This window comes from Hyla sarda, chromosome 3 (assembly GCF_029499605.1).
Source record: "Hyla sarda isolate aHylSar1 chromosome 3, aHylSar1.hap1, whole genome shotgun sequence".
Taxonomy (NCBI): domain Eukaryota; kingdom Metazoa; phylum Chordata; class Amphibia; order Anura; family Hylidae; genus Hyla; species Hyla sarda.
The window spans coordinates 101,732,106-101,752,235 of record NC_079191.1 but is presented as its reverse complement, the minus strand read 5'-3'; the positions used below and the strand labels follow the sequence as shown (position 1 = coordinate 101,752,235).

Genomic DNA, 20,130 nt, shown 5'->3' with positions numbered 1-20,130 from the left:
GCATGGCCGTGATGTCATGATCCCCTGCAGCCCGTACCCAGCGTTCGGAACAAAATGTTCCAAACGCTGGGGCAGTGGAGTACCCCTTTAAGTCCTCTAAAGCACCAGGATATGGGTGTGACTGAACACCCCTGAAGGGCACAGCTACAATACAGTTGGCATGAAGGGCTGTGTGTCATTTCCACAGTGGACCAATAATGGTCTTTTAAGGACACCATGCACATTCCCCATCATTGACCTAAAGTTTATTCTCCCCATTTACCAGCAGTACTACACAAACATTACTTGCTTTTATAACAAGGTTTTATCACAAGGTTACAGGAATAAAACTGCAGAGCAATCAATGATAATCCAAGCTCTCCATCTACTGGGACATCTGATGTGTAGATCCACATCTCCCATAATGCCATTCTATCCCTTACTACAGATTGTTGGCTCAGGTTAAGGCTCCACATCAACATCTAGTCATCTGTGAGTCACGGCAAAATTGTGACATTACCATAATTCACATGCAAGTGCAATACTTCCACATATTGTTAATATAGTGGTAAAAAGGAATGTTCATGCCGTGTTATTTTCTGGTGTATTTTTGTGGTATATAATAATCCTGACATATTTAAAAAAAACTATGCGGGCGTTACCACTGCAAACATGGGGTACTACACCTAGCATGCATGAAGGAATCCTGCTTGGAGCTACAGTAAGTTCTAAGGGTGTGATTTGATTATATAGAAAATCCAACACATGAACAAGCAGAGAAAAAATAGCATATGCACTCATCCGGTAAAACGTAATGTTTTTTCGGCCATTAAAATATCCACCGGCACGGTAAACGTGGGTCTAGCCTCAACCAAAGCTGAGGATAAGAAAGGCAACAGGCTGTTTCACAGATACTCCCTCTTCATCTGGCCTGAGTATCCGTGAAACAGCCTGTCGCCTTTCTTATCCCCAGCTTCTGCTGAGGCTAGACCCACATTCACCATGCCGGTGGGTATTTTAATAGCCGAATAAACGTTAAGCTTTATCAGGTGAGTGCATATGCTATTTTTTCTCTGCTTGTTCATATATTTAAAATCCAAAAATTTTAAATAGTGGTCATATTCTAATATTTTTAAAAACACTGTGTGCATTCATTTAAAAGGAAACAAAAGAAAAATAGAGCCACATATTTTCTGCTATTTTATGGACACATTTTTTTTTATTAAAACACACCTGAAAAAACACTGTGTGAAAATAGCCCTAGTCATAGAATAGAACTATTGATGTCAAAAGTTGAAAATTCGAAAAACATGGCCCCTGTGGCCACCAACTGTCACCATAGAGCCCTTGCTTAGTAAAACTTAAAGGGGTATTCCAGTGAAAAACTACCGTATTTATTTATTTTTTATATCAACTGGCTCCAGAAAGTTAAACATATTTGTAAATTACTTCTATAAAAATTTTTTTATCCTACCAGTACTTATCAGCTGCTGAAGTTGAGTTGTTCTTTTCTGTCTGACAACAGTGCTCTCTGCTGACACCTCTGTCTGTCTCAGGAACTGTCTGGAGCAGGAGAGGTTTGCTATGGGGATTTTCTCCTACTCTGAAGAGTTCCTGAGACAGTCAGAGGTGTCAGCAGAGAGCACTGTTGTCAGACAGAAAAAAACACTGTTGTCAGACAGACTCAACTTCAGCAGATGATAAGTTCTATGAGGATTAAGATTTTTTAATAGAAGTAATTTACAAATCTGTTTAACTTTCTGGAGCCAGTTGATATGAAAAAAATTTTTTTTTTCACTGGAATACCCCTTTATTTTAAGTAAACACATTTTTTTTATATAAACTTTAAACCTGACATATGAAACTAACTTAATATTATTTATTTATATTATTTAATTTCATATTATTTTTTAACATGGTACCAGTAATATTACAGCAACAGCCTTCATTGCAGTTTATGTATGTGATAGGACAGGAGCTGTGCTTTCATAGTCTGATGTGATGTCTCAGCTATAAGCCAGACAGCACAGATAATATATTTCTGTCCTATAGTTAATAACATTATATTATTATGTTGCTTTAAAATACTTTTTCACACTATACACGGGTTGTTTCTTTTGCTGGAAAACCTCTTTAGTGTAGGGTCACACATAGGAAAACCCCTTTAGTGTAAAGTCACACATAGGAAAACCCCTTTAGTATAGGGTCATACTCTAGGGACGGTCAGTAGCACATCCGCAGCATCAAATACGCTGCGGATGCCCTACTGACTGTCCCTAGAGTTAACCTCCTATTATCCTCATGTGTCCTGCGTTGCCTGCTCATAGCAGCAATCCACCGCTATAAGCTGACACACAGGGCAAATACGCTGCGGTTGCGCTATGTGTGATTCTACCCTTAAAGTGGTTGCTAGACCATTCATCCTAAGTATAGGAGATATGTGTATGATCACAGGGAGTCAAAATCTAGGTATCCTTTGTGTTTTAAAAAATTGAGTCTCAGCAACCACTAAGCTACACAACTGCATAAAATGTTTTTTATTTTTAGTGTTAATGGTCAGACAACCCCTTTAAATTAATCTCTTACTTGGCGTTTACATTATTTTTAACCATTGAAAGATCTTTGCATCCTATCAGATTTATGTAAATATATTTGTTTTTCAACCAGTGGCTAAAAACTTTCCCTGATCACAGTATCGGCATTCTCTGTTCTAAGACTTTCATTCTCTGCAATAGTTACACTCACATACTATATTTACCTATGGAGAGATCCCCCCTTTAATGTGTTTCATGTGCATAGCTGTATACGTTACATACATACTTTAGAAATACATGCCTTACCCTTAGTACCAACTTTACTGTATTAAGGTCATTGCATTTTAAAAGGCTTGTCAATCCTTTGGCAAGTTCTTCATGGACTGTACGATCTCCATATGGCACTGTTTTAAACACATACTAAGATAAAAAGAATGGAAAATGTCCAGTTAATACATGGATGGTATAATAGATGATGCTGTGTGCTGACAGTAACTGCATTGCTTGATGTTGCGTTCTGATAGATCTTCTCTATAAATGTATCTTTTCTATAGATAATGGATTACATAAGTCAAGCACAAAAGAACGATAGCATTGACTCACCGCTGGGACTGTAAGGTCTTCCCCGGACATCCCGGTATGCTGTTCCGTGACCTTCGGACCTCTAGACACAGTCCCAGCGGTAAGTGCATGCTATTGATCTTTTGTGCTTGTTGAGCCTATATCTGGATTGTGTGTAGCAGGTACAGTTCTGCTGGATCCTAGATTGTGACGACCGGTGTTTCCCCCAATGGTGGTTCTGGAGTATGAGACTTTTTAGGTATGCTCTCCCCTAGTATCCTTCTGCTACGGTTTATTACATATAAGTCATTTCTATAGTCTTTACTTACCTTTACATATGAATGGACATAGTGTTCCAGTTGCTCTTCGTGACATTTAGCTACAATGTCTGTTAGGACCCTACAGCAGAAAGACATTTATTGACACAATTGGAAATATATGAAAAGATAATTCTAATATTGACTAGATCTATAAGATGAACAATACAGAGCAATGAGACAGAGGGTGATAGAAGAAAAACCTTTTCCATAGCAGTTCTCATACAATTTGTTTTAGCAGCTCTAAGCCTTCAGCTTAAACCCCGTCACGGAGGTGTACATTAATGTTAATGTATTCCAAATCTTCTGAGAGTTTTAACTCAGTTGTGGAAATACATTTCCTTTTTATTTAATTTAAATCATTTGGATCATGAACCGCATTTATTACTTATCCACAGGATACAGTAGGTGATAAATGTCTGATCACTGGGGGTGGGGGTGGGGGGGGGTGTGTCTGACTACTGGGACCTCCACCGATTGCAAGAACGGGGGATTTAAGTGCTTCTTTGAATAGAGTGGTGGTTAAACATGCATGCTGCAGCTTCATTAAACATCTATAGCATTGCCAAACAGTAGGATAATACAACACTCAGTCTGTCCCATAAAGTTAAACCCTAAACTGAGTAGACTCACACAAGGACTACAGCTCAATTGAAAGAGGGAAATTGGGATTCCTGGCAGTAGGATCCTCAGTGATCATACATAGATGGATTGGTAATAAATTGATTTAGTATGTTCCTTTGCATTCTCTAGGGGTGATGGTAGGCAGTCACCATGTTCTCTTTAAAGGGGTTATCAAGGAATTGCAAAACAGAGCCAGTTTCTTTCAAAAACCGCTCCCTGTCTGTCTCCAGGTTGGGTGTGATTCGACAGCTCAGTTCCATTTAAGAGAATGGAGCCAAGTTGTAATACCACTCCCAACCTGGATAACCCCTTTAAAATCTCTGTCCAAATGGGATTTGGAGCACTGTACTACAAAATGATGTTACAACAAAAGAACAAAACAGTAGTAGGTGGATCTTAAAGTGTTAAGCTGGCCTTATAGTAAGATTCTCTTTGTTGCCCGTAGCAACCAATCAGAGCTCAGCTTTTAACACAGCAATTAAAAAAATGAAAGCTGAGCTGTGAGTGGTTGCTATAGATCCCAAAGAGAATCTTGCTATAAGGGTACATTAATACTTGCGTATGTTAAGATTTTCTGCGGCTGATTTTGCAACTCATTGACTTTAATGGGTAGAAAAATTTGCTACAAAAAATCTGCAGCACAACACACACACGCACAAAAAATATGCACATGTGAACGTACCCTGAGACAGCTTGATAAATCTGGCCCTATGTATCTAGAAAAAATTTTGTTTTATGTACTATATCCCTGTTTCTTAAAGGGGTTACCCACCATAAGGTGATTTTAGTACGTACCTGGCAGACAGTAATGGACATGCTTAGGAAGGATCTGCACTTGTCTTGGGGATAAATGGCTATGTCATGAGATTACCATAACACTGTGGCTAGCTTTTTGTGAACTTGTATTTCCTGTTTGACTTATGTTTTTTTTAACTACAAATCCCACAATTCCATTTTCCTCCCTCTTACACATCAGCCACCCCACCCATTGAAACAAAAGACCTGTGGTTTTCAATCAGGGTGCCTAAAGTTGTTGCATTAGTTGCAGATTGATCTCGCTCCACCCATTGAAGTAGACAGGCTCCCTGTCATGAGCTGACTAGTGAGTCAGGTCTCGGATGCATTGCAAGCTGGGAAAAATCTGAGACAACAGTCCTTTTGTATGCTGTTAAAAATAAATTGGGGTGAAAATCACATAAGAATTGTGAGAAAACCATCACACACAGGTACAGACACTATATTATGAACTACACTAACTTTACAGCCCCTGTAGCATAGTCAAATAAAAAAAAATCCTGGAATACCCCTTTAAAAAGTTTTCTCATTAGTAGATTTTTTTGTACATTCATTTTTCATGCATTCTTTTTGCAGGAAAAACTACACAAACCTACAGCATGCTGGATTCTTCTGGAAAAATGCTATTTAATAAACCTCCCTAATGGAAAAGCCTCATTCTTCTAACTGTGTACAACCCTGTTCACATTATCAGAGACATTGACAGGACCTGACATATGGCATGCAACAGAGGCTATACGTGACAGTACCTTGTAGTTACTGTGATCACTTCATCATTATCATTTTTTGTCAGGACATGAAAGAGTTGATTGAACAAAACAGGAAGAAAGTTTATAACCATGTGGATCTTCTCAATATTCAGTAGATTCTGGGAAAGAAAAAAATCTTCATTATTGCAACTTACCCCTAACAAATCAAAATAATAATAATCCTTCTGGAAATGCAGTTAGTGGGCATATTGTTTCTCATTTAACTTTCTCAACAGCAGTTCTGGGTTGGGGTGCCAAGGGCTCACAAGTGGAATGGATTCTGGGGGCCCAACATACATTTACTGTACATGAAAATATTACCTGATCACATTGAGGTCTCGTGCATATAATTATCTAAGGCCCTTGCACTGTTTTGTTAGATGTGCCAGTTGTAGTTTTCTCCTGCTTTTAGGAGCCATTACACTGATTTTCGACAGAGACACATAGGGGCTTGTTTTTTGGGGGACTAGTTGTACTTTTGAATGGCAGCTTCCATTTCCCCATATAATGTACTACAGAAATGATGTATTGTGGTAATGCTGGGTGAGGAAGTCCCCTGCAGACTGATAGGGTAAAGAGAGCAGGTCTGGTGTCACTGTGAGTTCAGGAGGTGGTCCCAAGTAAGGAGAAGGTGGGCCCACCACTACGCTGATACTAGACACAAGTGGAAAGACGACTTGACATGTTGTCATCTTGTCACTTGCAGAGCTATTCAACCACAGAGACACAGTGGCCCTGATTTACTATTGTAAACCCGACCTGTTTTGGCGGGCTGTGTGCCAGAATTTGGCGCATTGTGCCATAAAAAACGTCTGTGCCAGAATTTGCACCAAAAATTGTAAAAGCCAGACCAACGCTTCCTTTTACTCAGAAATCCCAAAAGGGGCGTGGCTATCAGGGAAAGGGGGCGTGTTGAAAATATCAACATATTTACTAGGGTTACCACAAAAATGTGGGGGAAAAAAACCTAGAGAAAAGTGTAAAACGTAGGGAAACATTAGTAAATAATGTGGAAAAATACTTGTAGGGAATTAAAACCCACAAAAAAAACTATAGTCCACTCTTAGTAAATCAACTCTAGCTCGGGGTCCACCAAAGGATTCACTGGTCCCTCTGTGGGCTAGTCCAAGCCTTATCAGTAGCAGGCTCAGACTGGCCCATAAAAAAGCTCAGTGTATACATGATCAATCTTAAGAAAAAATAATATTGGTGTGTGATCTCGCTTTACCTTACAAGACACCAGAAAATTATAGGATGGAGGCTTTGACAGGTCATTGTCCCGTTTTTGGCATTGCTGGAAAAAGTCATTCAGATATGGATCCTAAAATGAAAGAAATAAATGGTTAAGAATTCCATGCTTTCCTGTCATTAGCATTTTCATCAGACATTGAAGCATTGTAGAAAAAGCTCTCACCTGAGTATACACGGTTGATGCAACAATTGTTGATACTTTAAAAAGTGGTTTTCCTCCATCAACCCATTTAATGTCATTTGCAGTATACTATCACATAAAGAGAAGGAAAAACGGTCATTTATATCAGCGATAAAGGATACGTTCGGAAAATCAATACAAAATATGAATAAAGAATGTTACTACTGGATTTTTCAACGTATAAGAAAAAGGGGGAAAAAGTTGGTGCGTCTTATACGGCGAATACACACCTATCGCGGCGGTCCCTGCAGCCATCAACGGCCGGGACCCGCGGCTAAGGCTGGGTTCACACTACGTTTTTCAACTAAGGTTCCCGCATACGTTTTCTATCAAAAACCGTATGGGGAAAAAAACGGATGGAACAGTATGGGAAAAAGTAAACCGTATGGGTTTTTAAACAGTATACTGTTTTTAAAAGTGCATACTGTTCCGTCCGTTTTTGTAGAAAAAAAACCCATACGTTTTTGAAAATTTTGTTCATTTTTAATGGGAGGGGTCTTGGGTGGGGACTTTAGGATTCAAATGCGCATGTGCAAAGTAAAAACGTATACGTTTGTCCCGTATGGAACCGTATACATGTGCGTTTCCCATTGACGTCCATGTTAAAAAAAACGTATGCAGTTGCAGTACGGTTTTTAAACCGGAGTCAAAACCGTGGTTGACCACGATTTTGTCTCCGGTTTAAAAACCGTACTGCAACCGCATACGTTTTTTTAACATGGACGTCAATGGGAAACGCACATGTATACGGTTCCATACGGGACAAACGTATACGTTTTTACTTTGCACATGCGCATTTGAATCCTAAAGTCCCCACCCAAGACCCCTCCCATTAAAAATGGACAAAATTTTCAAAAACGTATGGGTTTTTTTTCTACAAAAACGGACGGAACAGTATGCACTTTTAAAAACAGTATACTGTTTAAAAACCCATACGGTTTACTTTTTCCCATACTGTTCCATCCGTTTTTTTTCCCATACGGTTTTTGATAGAAAACGTATGCGGGAACCTTAGTTGAAAAACGTAGTGTGAACCCAGCCTAATACAGGACATCACCGATCGCGGTGATGCCCTGTATTAACCCTTCAGACGTGGCGATCAAAGCTGACCGCCGCGTCTGAAGGGAAAGTGACACTAACCCGGCTGTTCGGGACCGCCGCGGCGGTCCCGAACAGCCCGACTGAATAGCCGGGTTAGTGCTTACAGGACACCGGGAGGGACCTTACCTGCCTCCTCGGTGTCTTCTCCGTTCAGGGATCCCCTGTCGCTCTCCTCATCATCACGTCGTGGCGTACGTGCGTCGGCGTGTGTAACGACGTGATGGCGGCGACGGAGAGCGAGGATACCCGGACGGCAGCAGAGACGTTCCGGACCGACGGGGACACGGCGACAGCGATGGAGCGGCATCCAGGGCAGCGGTGACGGGTCTGGAGCGGCGGGGACACGTGAGTACTACCTCCTATGCAGTGGTCTTCAATCTGCGGACCTCCAGATGTTGCAAAACTACAACTCCCAGCATGCCCGGACAGCCAACGGCTGTCCGGGCATGCTGGGAGTTGTAGTTTTGCAACATCTGGAGGTCCGCAGGTTGAAGACCACTATTGGGTTCAAAATCTTTACTTTTTTAGATTTTGCACCTATAAATTGGGTGCGTCTTATACGCCGGTGCGTCCTATAGGGCGAAAAATACGGTAATTTGTCATTTCCTTTAAGTTAGGCCTCATACATGTTTAATAGTCCATAATACAGATGAGCGAACTTACAGTAAATTCGATTCGTCACAAACTTCTCGGCTCGGCAGTTGATAACTTTTCCTGCGTAAATTAGTTCAGCCTTCAGGTGCTCCGGTGGGCTGGAAAAGGTGGATACAGTCCTAGGAAAGCGTCTCCTAGGACTGTATCCACCTTTTCCAGCCCACCTCAGCACCGGAAAGCTGAACTAATTTATGCAGGAAGAGTCATCAACTGCCGAGCCGAGAAGTTCGTGACGAATCGAATTTACTGTAAGTTCGCTCATCTCTAGTCCACAAACGAGATGTAACAAAAGGATGCAATATGTCTCTCAATATATGTTAGGAATGTTTTGCACTGAACTTTTTTAGTTAAAGGAGTACTCCAGCGCTGCTTCTGTTTATCCTATTATTCCTGGGCTGCAATAAAAAAAGCTTAACTCACTTTTCTCCACTACTCCGTTGCGCCGCTTTAGGTCTTCGGTCCTCCAGTCCCGGTCTTCTTCCTTCTTCCGTGTGCACGGATCGTCATACAGCGTATCACCGGCCACAGGGATGTCCCGCCTCGGCCGGGGATAGGCTGAGCGCAGTATCATGTAAGAAGCCCAGGCCCCGCCTTCTCCCTGCTGCCCGGGATCCTAACATGACACTGGGCTCAGCCTATCACTGGCCGAGGCGGGACATCGCTGTGGCCGGTGATACGCTGACCGCAGTGTGACGATCCGTGTGCACAGAAGAAGGAAGAGCAAGTCTTAATGGCTTGGCACAAAATCCCTCACAAGGCTCTTCAAAGTAAAAATGTCATTAGAAAATGGCTTTACAATTACAAAATAGATTAGAAAGAAAAAACAAGTTTCTGTTTCTGTCTCTAACAGGTTTAAAAAACGTCTTGGTGATACATTCATTTTAAAGGGGTTATCCAGGAAAAAACTTTTTTTTATATATCAACTGGCTCCAGAAAGTTAAACAGATTTGTAAATTACTTCTATTAAAAAATCTTAATCCTTTCAGTACTTATGAGCTTCTGAAGTTAAGGTTGTTCTTTTCTGGCTAAGTGCTCTCTGATGCCCAGTTATGAAGCATACCCCCATAGCAAACATCTTCTAAACTGGGAGTTTCCCGAGACACGTGTCATCAGAGAGCACAACCTTAACAGAACAACCTTAACTTCAGAAGCTCTGAAAGGATTAAGATTTTTTTTATAGAAGCAATTTACAAATGTGTTTAACTTTCTGGAGCCAGTTGATATATATATATATAAAAAAATTATTTTCCTGGATAACCCCTTTAAGTCTAGGTTCACAATGAGGAATTTTTGGCTGAAAAAATTCTGGCTGGATATTCCGAGCACACAGTTAGGACTGCATAGACATTGGCGTCTCCGTAGACTGCAATGTATTCTGTGTGGATACCACCTAAAGAATGACCGAGATCATTCTTTTTGAGGCGGAATTTCAGCAGCAGAAACTTCACTACTGAAATTTCGTGGTGTGGTCTGTGCAGCGGAATCCCAATAACAGTAATGGGATTCTCCTGCACTAGAATTTCCGAGAGTATTTTCAGTTAAAATTGTGCAGTGCAAACCTATCCTAAATGGACTAAACACTGATTTAAAGGGAACCAATCATCAGATTTTACCCTATATAATGCTTGGTAAAGCGTTATATAGGGTAAAATTGTTGTCCTCACCATCCTCAGGGGACGCTCCTGCCCCCAGGGATGGTGAAGATATGAAGTTATAAACTAGTCACCGCCGCCACCGTAAGTAGTTCCCTGGGCGGGGAGCTCTTCTCACCTACTCCCATTCTTCGGCCGGGAGCGACGCCCCCTCCGCTTGATTGATGGGCCGCGTCATTGTTCCGCTCACTGAACAGACGGAGCAGAGCGATGACGCGGCCCATCAATCAAGCAGAGGGGGCGACGCACCCGGCCGAAGATCGGGAGTAGGTGAGAAGAGCTCCCCGCCCAGGTGACTACTTACGGCGGCGGCGGTGACCAGTTTATAACTTCATATCTTCACCATCCCTGGGGGCAGGAGCGTCCCCCGGAATGGTGAAAATAAAGATTTTACCCTATATAACGCTTTGCCAAGCGTTATATAGGATAAAATCTGATGATTGGTTCCCTTTAAAGGAATAGTACCTTCAATAGGTGGAAGTAAGGTGCAAGCTCTTTTCCCTATAGAAGAAAACACTTTGCATGCAAAAGTTTAAAGTAAACCTCCACCTTTAGGTTAGAAATTCTGTGCTGATCTCTTTTTGTGGATACATTTTTATAGATTGTATACTGCAGGTAACATTCTGTCAGCCAGCATTAGAGTAAATCCCCATAGCAAACTTCTCCTGCTCCAGACAGTTCCGGACATGGACAGAGGTGTCAGCAGAGAGCACTGTGGTCAGATTGGAAAGAACTACACAACTTCCTCTGGAGCATACAGCAGCTGATAAGTACTAAGAAGGATTAACATTTTTGAATATACATATTTACAAATCTGTACAGTAGTCCTTCAAGTTACAATATTAATCGGTTCCAGGACGACCATTGTATGTTGAAACCATGGTATGTTGAGACCATAACTCTATGGAGACCTGGTAATTGGTTCTGAAGCTCCCAAAATGTCATCCAAAAATAGGAAAAAGTGAGGATTAAAGAAAAATAAGTAGATAACTAATACAGATAAAACAAGTCCTTATATATAATAGTAAGAAAGATCTCCTGGGAGCTGTAATCACTGTCTATTTCAGTGATTCCCAAAGAGGGTGCCTCCAGCTGTTGCAAAACTACAACTCCCAGCATGCCCGGACAGCCTCCGGCTGTCCGGGCATGCTGGGAGTTGTAGTTTGCAACATCCGGAGGCACTCTCTTTGGGAAACACTGGTCTAAGTAGAGGACAGAAGCTTCATCAGGGTCCTGTACAAAACATGCAATGTACTAAAAAATAGTAAAATGAAGCCCCCCTCACCTGGTGTCCAAAGGAGCAGCTAACCCTGGCACAGGTAAAGAGTACAGAACATGTAATACCTCTCTGTACTGTAGGGGGCGCTACCAGACACCAGTCAGTGCATACACTTTAGGAATACAGGGGGTTTACCAGTAAAATACCCATTACGATTCGTTGGTTCTTCCAGCCATTGACACGTTTCGCAGATTCCATAGCATTGTATGTTGAGTCTGGTTTCAAGTTACAATGGTCCAGAGAAGACCATTGTATGTTGAAACTATTGTATGTTGAGGCCATTGTAAGTTGAGGGATCACTGTAAAACTTTCTGGCACTTGTTTATTTGATAATATTTTTCCCCCTGGAGTACCCCTTTAAGGGGTTAAAGTCATTGAACCAGTAAAAGATTGTAAGAAAACATGACTGGAGCATCTCGGAGAGCTGACTGTGAATGCAGGTTTGTTTTCAGCAGAACAGTAACTTGTTTATGAAGAGACTCACATCTGCGAGCAATGAATGAGGTTATCATTGGTCAGAATCCAGGCGGTACAAGATGGATGTGAAAACAAATCATAAGCCACTTACGAGCCTCACAACAAAGCTTAGAATGGCGGAGAAGTATTAGCAAGTACAAGAGGTCAATCAGGATGTATTGATGTAGGAAATGAATGTGCATCGTATGGATGGCGAGCATTACATTCTGGCACCGGCACGCTCACACCAATTCATTAGGAGGAATAGGAAAAGTCATTAACACATAATAAATCACAAAATAAAGTGGATTGTTGGGCTGAACTGCTCACTTGACACTGTACATTCATTTCAAGGATCAGAATTTTCATAATGGACACAGCAAATGTTTAACTAGAGTATAATGTCCTTGAAAAGAACATCCCCTACTAATCGAGGGGCGGCATGGTCCGCCAGCAGATCGTGTCTGATAAACAGCTCAATCTTAAGTCGTACATTTACTTTCAATTTATCCTGAAACAGCGCCACACCTGTCCATGGGCTGTGTCTTGTATTGCAGCTCAATTTATGAAAATAAATATGCCTCAGTTGTAATAGTATATATGAACTATTGATGCGTAGGGCTGTGTTTTTGGAAGTGCAACTATACTTTTATAATGAAATACAAATAAATAAATATAAAAATAAAACTAAAATCAAACCTATATTTCCATCACTGTAAAGTCAATCAGATCTTCCAGAAGCCTGTCTAATATATATTTTATATCCGATGCCCATGTAACTCAAATTAAGCTGCTCATTCTATTAATACCCTTCTAACTGCTCATCTAAAGCCACAAGCACTGCTGCTGCACCCAAAATACCCTGATGGCCTTTAGGCTGGGTACACACTGTGGAATTTCTATCCAGAATTTCTACCGGAGATCAAGCCGGCGGCACTAGGACCGCGCGGACTGCATTGCCGTCCCCATAGACGTCAATGCATTTCTGAGCAGATCTCCCAAAAGATCCACCCAGAAATGCATTGCCGTCTATGGGGACAGCAATGCAGACCGTGCGGTCTTAGTGCCGCCGGCTAAGTCTCCGGCAGAAATTCTGCCCAAAGATTCCTTAGTGTGAACCCAGCCTTAAGGGTCTATTCACATGGCAGAAATTCAGCCTCAAAATAAAGCCCATAGCCTTCTATGGGATTCCGGAGTGTGGAATCCCATAAAAGTCTGTGGGCTTTAATTTGAGGCGGAATTCCGAAAGCGGAAATTTTGCCGTGTGAATAGACCCTGAGAGATCTGCTCAGAAATACATTGCCATCTATGGGGACGGCAATGCAGCCTGCACGGTCCTGGTGCTGCTGGCTCGATCTCTGGCAGAAATTCTACCCAGAGATTCCACAGTGTGAACCTAGCCTTAGTCTGGTGCTCAAGTACTGTCAGTCCAGCTTTGCTACATCCCCAAATCCTGGATTGCTTGAATACCATTCTACTACCCCATCTGTATCAGATACTTCGTTTTGCTACAATTCCAGTACTAAACCAAGAATCCAAATGGCTTGCCTCCGCTACATCAAATACCTCGTACTTTATAGCCGTTACCTGTAGCAAGCATACATCCCACCAGGGCTCAAGTCTTGCAGGATCGCACAGGGGCGGAGTTCCTGCACTTTTTCCAGAGCAGGAACACAGTTCCCATTAGCAGGAGTCCTGCAGGACTAGCCCTTGAGTGGAAATCAAAGGTGAGTTCCCACACTTTTTCCCCCAGGACTTGACCCCTGCCTCCCACCCTTCCAAGTGGACTAATCCCCTTGCCGCTATCGTCTATCCAGAGGATTAATCACCAGGCAAGTTTGAAGTAACAAAATCCTGGTGCCGGTGGAGTACCTCAGGATCAAACTGAGGTCATGGGAAAAGAGTCTGCTATAGGTCAATTAGGCGACCTGGTAGATTCTTTCTCTGGGTACCATAAGAATCAAACCAAAACACATTGGTGAAGAGTGGTGCAGTTGCCCATCGCAACCAATCAGATTGCATCTTTCATTTTGAAAGAGGCCTGTGAAAAATGAAAGAAGTGATCTGATTGGTTGCTTTGGGAAACTGCACAACTTTCTCCCCCGTTGTGTGTTAGATGCAACTAATCAGGTCTTTAACTGCATCACATTCCTTTGGATTAATTGTACGATACACTATATATGTAAAATCCACTGTTAGCACTAATATGGTAATATTTTGCAGATCCAATTCTGATTTGATTGTTTTTCCCTTAAAGGGGTACTCCACTGCTCAGCGTTTGGAACAAACTGTCCCACGCCCCCTCCCATAGACTTGCATTGATTGGGCCAGGGGGTCATGAGGGGCTATGACCGCATGAGCTCCTGGCAGCGGCTCCAGCGTTTGGAACAGTTTGTTCCAAATGCTGAGCAGCGGAGTACCCCTTTAAAAAAAAAATTCCGGTGTTTCTAGGCTAAACCCATAGCATTTAATTAACTGTCAAAATATATGTCATCAGGTGTAATGCTTTTCTTTTCCACCTGATCTGACATCAGGTGTAAAGGCTTGTTCTGCATTGTGGAAGGGATAGGTGTACGTGTTCTATTCTAAATATTAGAGTACCCTCAGACCAAGCTTATGTGCTGAACCACATGTCGGGGTGGCCTTGTCCCCAACCTCACACTGCCATCACTGTCTGTTTGTTTTTCAACATTTACTTTCATGTGATTTTGGGTACAATTATGTTCTGCTTTTCAACAGGTACAATCTATTACACTATGTACCTTGTTTATTTTTTTAAATTTTTTCCCCAAATTTTATGAAGATACATGTACCATATACTTGACCATACATCTCACTATCTTTAGCACTCATACTTAGTTCTATAGTCTTGTGATGCTGCTCATATATATATATATATATATATATATATATATATATTGCATATAAGTAACTACTTTTCTGTTTTTGTTTTGGTTATATAATGCATGGAAGTCACACTGGAGCATATCTACCTAATAGGGTTCACTGACTTCCATTTGTTTTGTTATATGAGATACTACTATCTAACCCCCATCAGCTTTTTTTTTATGTTATAGTATTACGGTACATGCAACATTACAGATAAGCATTGGTCAACTGCCTCAGCACCGTCCAGCAGCATTGTATCGACGCTACTGGACGGTTGCTGAGGCAGTTGACCAATGTTTATCTGTAATGTTCCATTGGGAACAAGAAAAAGAGGCACAGACCCACAAAGATTAACATAGGGTAGAATGTGGTACCTTTCCTGTAGAACCATCTTCTACACTCAAGTATCTTGCAGGTAAGTAGGCAGCGACAGGAATGAGGTGTTCTTGCGACGTGAGCTGTTCATTCTTAAACAACGGCAGCCAAGCAAACCCAACTGTGGCGATAGAAGACAAAAGATCACTGTGCAGGCCGTATACAGCCACAAGGACAGACAGCCACTTATGGAGGTCAGTGTGCAGGCCGTATACAGCCACAAGGACAGACAGCCACTTATGGAGGTCAGTGTGCAGGCCGTATACAGCCACAAGGACAGACAGCCACTTATGGAGGTCAGTGTAGCAGAAATGAAAATCCTTGTGAGTCAACATACCGTGTTTCTCCGAAAATAAGACCGGGTCTTATATTAATTTTAGTCACAAAAAACACACTAGGGCTTATTTTCAGGGTAGGGCTTATTTATTTACGGTATGTACCTTGAACAACATGGGGGGCTGTAGCAGTGTGGAGGATGGGGGCTGTAGCAGTGTGGAGGATGGGGGGCTGTCTGTACCAGTGTGAAGGATGGGGGGCTGTAGCAGTGTGGAGGATGTCGCACCGCCCCATCTTCCACACTGCTACAGCCCCCCATCCTCCACACTCCCGCAGCCCCCATCCTCTACACTCCTACAGCCCCCCATCCTCCACACTGCTACAGCCCCCCATCCTCCCCTTCCCTCGTCGTCCTTCACACTCCTACAGTGCCCCCCACCTGGCAGTCTGCCAGTTGATTACCCCTGGCCTAGGTCTTATTTTTGGGGTAGGGCTTATATTGCAGCCCACCCTGATAATCCTGCTAGGGCTTACTTTCGGGGTAGGGTTTATTTTAGGGGAAACAGGGTATCCACATGTACATGAGACACACGACTGCAAGAAATGGTAACAATGTGCAGCGAATGTATGAAATCCTTCTAAAGATACCTGGTGTTTCCAGAGTCTCTTTCTTTTTGGCATTAGCTTTTGCATTTATGTCACAGGTGACGTGATGGAATGAAAACAGAATGTGATGTTTCTCATGGAGCTGAGTGGGAAGCTCAATTTTCACCTGAAATGTAAAATATTACACCTCTCCTTAGTAACTTTCACACTGGACACCTGGGCAACTTGTATGTACATAGGTATTAATTGAACTACACTTGTGGATACTGAACTGGAAGGGGTTAAAGGGGTTATCCAGGAAGAAACCTTTTTTTATATATCAACTGGCTCCAGAAAGTTAAACAGATTTGTAAATTACTTCTATTAAAAAAATCTTAATCCTTTCAGTACTTATGAGCTGCTGAAGTTGAGTTGTTCTTTTCTGTCTAAGTGCTCTCTGATGACACATGTCTCGGGAACCACCCAGTTTAGAAGCAAATCCCCATAGCAAACCTCTTCTACTCTGTGCAGTTCCCGAGACAAGCAGAGATGTCAGCAGAGAGCACTGTTGCCAGACAGAAAACAACAACTCAACTTCAGCAGCTGATAATTATTGAAAGGATTAAGATTTTTTTCATAGAAGTAATTTACAAATCTGTTTAACTTTCTGGAGCCAGTTGATATAAATTTTTTTTTTTCCCTGAATACCCCTTTAAATTTACAAAACAATTGTAGCAGTGATTGTTCTATTGATTGGTTGGGGTTTGAGCACCCAGACCCTGACCGACCAAGACTTTTCACATGTCTCTATGACAAAACAAATGTTTTTTTTTTTCACTCATAGAAGAAGTATGAAAGAAAGACACGGATCACTCACCACAATTCCAATGCTGTGTTCTTTATTCCAATCGACGTAGGTGGCTATACATGGACGGATGTAACGGCAGGGCAGTAGGGAGCCCCGTCCGGAGCGACGATGCTGTTTCGCGCTCTCTGGGCGTTTCCTCAGGCCCGCAATTCCGGGCCTGAGGAAATGCCCAGAGGGCGTGAAACGGCGCCGTCGCTCAGGACGGGGCTTCCTACCACCTACTGCCGTTACATCCGTCCATGTATAGCCACCTACGTCGATTGGAATAAAGAACACAGCATTGGAATTGTGGTGAGTGATCCGTGTCTTTCTTTCATACTTCTTCTATGAGTGTATATGCAGTGACTACTCAGCGCGAGCACCACCACCACCATTGTGCTGATATGAATAGCGCAGACTGACTGACCGCACAGATTGAGAATCTGTTGTCCCAGAGCAGTGCCAGGTGATCCTCTATATACTTGTGTTTTTTTGTTTTTGTTTTTTTTATGACAAGTCAAGTCTAAGGAGGGGATTTAATCAAAACCTGTGCAAAGGAAAAGTTGCCTAGTTGCCCACATCAACCAATAAGATCGCTTCATTTATTTTTCAGAGCCTTCTTTAAAATTTAGGATTAGGAGCAATCTGATGGGTTCTTGTTGGCAAGTGATCAACTTTTCCTCTACACAGTCTTTAATAAATGTCCCCCTAAACTGGACTATTTCCATTTAATAACAGATCCACAGGAGGGAGAACAGACAAATCAGGGGTCTGCTGGTTGCTCAGTTATTTTTGTACCTCCTATAAATTTCAATGTAGAGGGCTGCATGCAAGCAAAACAGTCTGCAACTTAAAGGGGCATCACATTTTTTTACTTCTGGGTTTTCCAGCTTCTTCAGCCTGTTTGCAGCCACTGGAAGTGGTCGGGGAAGCCGAAAGCATCTGAAGTGAGGAAGTTAAGCAATTTGCGTAACTCCCATTGACTTTAAAAGGAAATGGATAAGCAGCTTAACCCCACGGGCTACTCTGTTTACATGACTCTGGGAGTCCCATAAACAGTATGGCTCATGGGGCTATGCCGCTTGTGTTACTCCCATTAAAGTCAATAAGAGTTACGCTAAATGTATAACGTCCTCGCTTTGGATGCTTTAGACTTCCCGACCACTTCCAGCAGCTAAAAGTAGGTCGAAGAAGCTGGGAAACCCGGAAGTATTGAGATGGGACAGCCCTTTAAGTAGAGTTCAATGAATGTGTATGGGATTTCATAAAAGACCACACAAATACTGCAGAAAAATCTGTCTGTATTTGGCATGCTTTATCTATTGCAGATTTTTCCAGATTTGCAGCAGGTTACTTTTAAGCCATTGCAATACACATGCCGATTTTAGGTCATCTTCGCATTGGCCTAAGATGTTTTTAATAGTGACAATCACCATGGAGATGAATGACAGCCCTTGCTTGGTTGGCACCAACACTAAATAGTATTATTCCATTGTTTACGTACCCATAACATTATTATACGAATAGAGTAGCTGTGTGACTCTGTTACTTTAGCTATCAAGAGACTTTATTAATAACTTCTTGTTTTAGGTCTCCCTTATGTTGGTTATTCTAAAACGACATGACTTAAATCTACTGTATTGTTCCAAATTTAGACAATGAAAAGTATTCTGATACAATATATTATAAAGTGGAAAAATAATTGTAGGAAAAGAACAAAATTTCTGTGGTATCTGTAACTTTCTCTTTCCATTGCAGTCATTGGAAACGCTTTACTGGAAATTGGCCTAACCTTTTATATAAGAGAAAACTGCCAGCAAGTCTTGGCTAGAAGTATGGACTGTCCTCGGTTGGAACCACTTAACCTGGCAGTCCTTTCCCTAAATTGACTGTGTGGTTATTAAACCAGCTTACACCAGAGCTGTTGAAACTCTCATTGATTCTTCAAAGAAAAGCAAAGAACTCTGGTATACTACAGTTCACGTCTACTTTTAAAGGGGTACTCCGGTGGAAAACTTATTTATTTTTTATTTATTTTTTAAATCAACTGGTGGGAGAAAGTTAAACAGATTTGTAAATTACTTCTATTAAAAAATCTTAATCCTTCCAGTACTTATTAGCTGCTTAATACTACATAGAAAATTCTTATCTTTTTGGAACAATGAGCTCTCTGCTGACATCACGAGCACAGTGCTCTCTGCTGACATCTCTGTCCATTTTAGGAACTGTCCAGAGTAGCATATGTTTGCTATGGGGATTTTCTCCTACTCTGGACAGGTCTTAAAATGGACAGAGATGTCAGCAGAGAGCACTGTGCTCGTGATTCAGCAGAGAGCTCTGTGTTCCAAAAAGAAAATAATTTCTTCTAAAGTATTCAGCAGCTAATAAGTACTGGAAGGAATAAGATGTTTTAATAGAAGTAATTTACAAATCTGTTTAACTTTCTGGCACCAGTTGATTTAAAAAAAAAAAAATGGTTTTCCATCGGAGTACCCCTTTAGCATAAGTTAGGCTGAAAATCTGAGTCCATGTCGTTTTTCTTAAATCATCTCTCAGGAAGACACGTTTTTACCTTAAGATGAAGAGAACATAGTAAGACCATATACTGACCTCATCATAGAAGTCTGGATTCTGAGTATGATGAAGGATTGTGGTGTATGCTGCTGTTGTAAACAGAGGCCCACCAGGCTTCCCATATATACACTGGTAAGAAATAAGAGAATTGTAAATGCAATGTATTTTAAGACTAAACAAGGTATACTGTTTAGAAAGATAAACCTCACAGCATTTAGGGTATGGACACCCATAAAAATGTTTTCTATTTATTAAAATGTAGGATTCTCTCCATAGGCTTTAATTAACAATGTAGCTTTCTTTTGCTCCTACAGCCTTTGCAGCTTGCTGTATGAGCTTTGTTTTTTTCTATATACGTGTACACAGCATATATAATTCTTTCCACCAGACTGCCTTGTATCTGCTCTCCTCTCTATCTCTTTCCAGCACACTGTCTTGTATCTACTCTCCT

At 41.6% G+C, this 20,130-nt stretch overlaps 1 protein-coding gene and 1 long non-coding RNA gene across 7 annotated transcripts in view; one reads left to right on the top strand and one right to left on the bottom strand.

Moving 5' to 3' along the window:
- The window catches only part of DOCK10 (dedicator of cytokinesis 10), a 431,686-nt gene that overhangs the window by 108,466 nt on the left and 303,090 nt on the right, over positions 1–20,130 (bottom strand). For all 6 annotated transcript variants that reach the window (XM_056564788.1, XM_056564791.1, XM_056564789.1 and 3 more), the window contains exons 19-26: positions 19,716–19,808; positions 16,322–16,445; positions 15,397–15,518; positions 6,974–7,060; positions 6,788–6,880; positions 5,560–5,678; positions 3,404–3,473; positions 2,820–2,933 (exon numbers count right to left, since the gene is read on the bottom strand). In XM_056564788.1, the coding sequence (XP_056420763.1) occupies positions 2,820–2,933; positions 3,404–3,473; positions 5,560–5,678; positions 6,788–6,880; positions 6,974–7,060; positions 15,397–15,518; positions 16,322–16,445; positions 19,716–19,808 (822 nt within the window). The remainder of the gene's footprint in view (positions 1–2,819; positions 2,934–3,403; positions 3,474–5,559; positions 5,679–6,787; positions 6,881–6,973; positions 7,061–15,396; positions 15,519–16,321; positions 16,446–19,715; positions 19,809–20,130) is intronic.
- On the top strand, positions 15,301–19,779 carry LOC130361588 (uncharacterized). Its single transcript, XR_008891072.1, has 3 exons — positions 15,301–15,437; positions 18,864–19,072; positions 19,662–19,779. It is a non-coding gene; the product is annotated as an uncharacterized LOC130361588 (long non-coding RNA).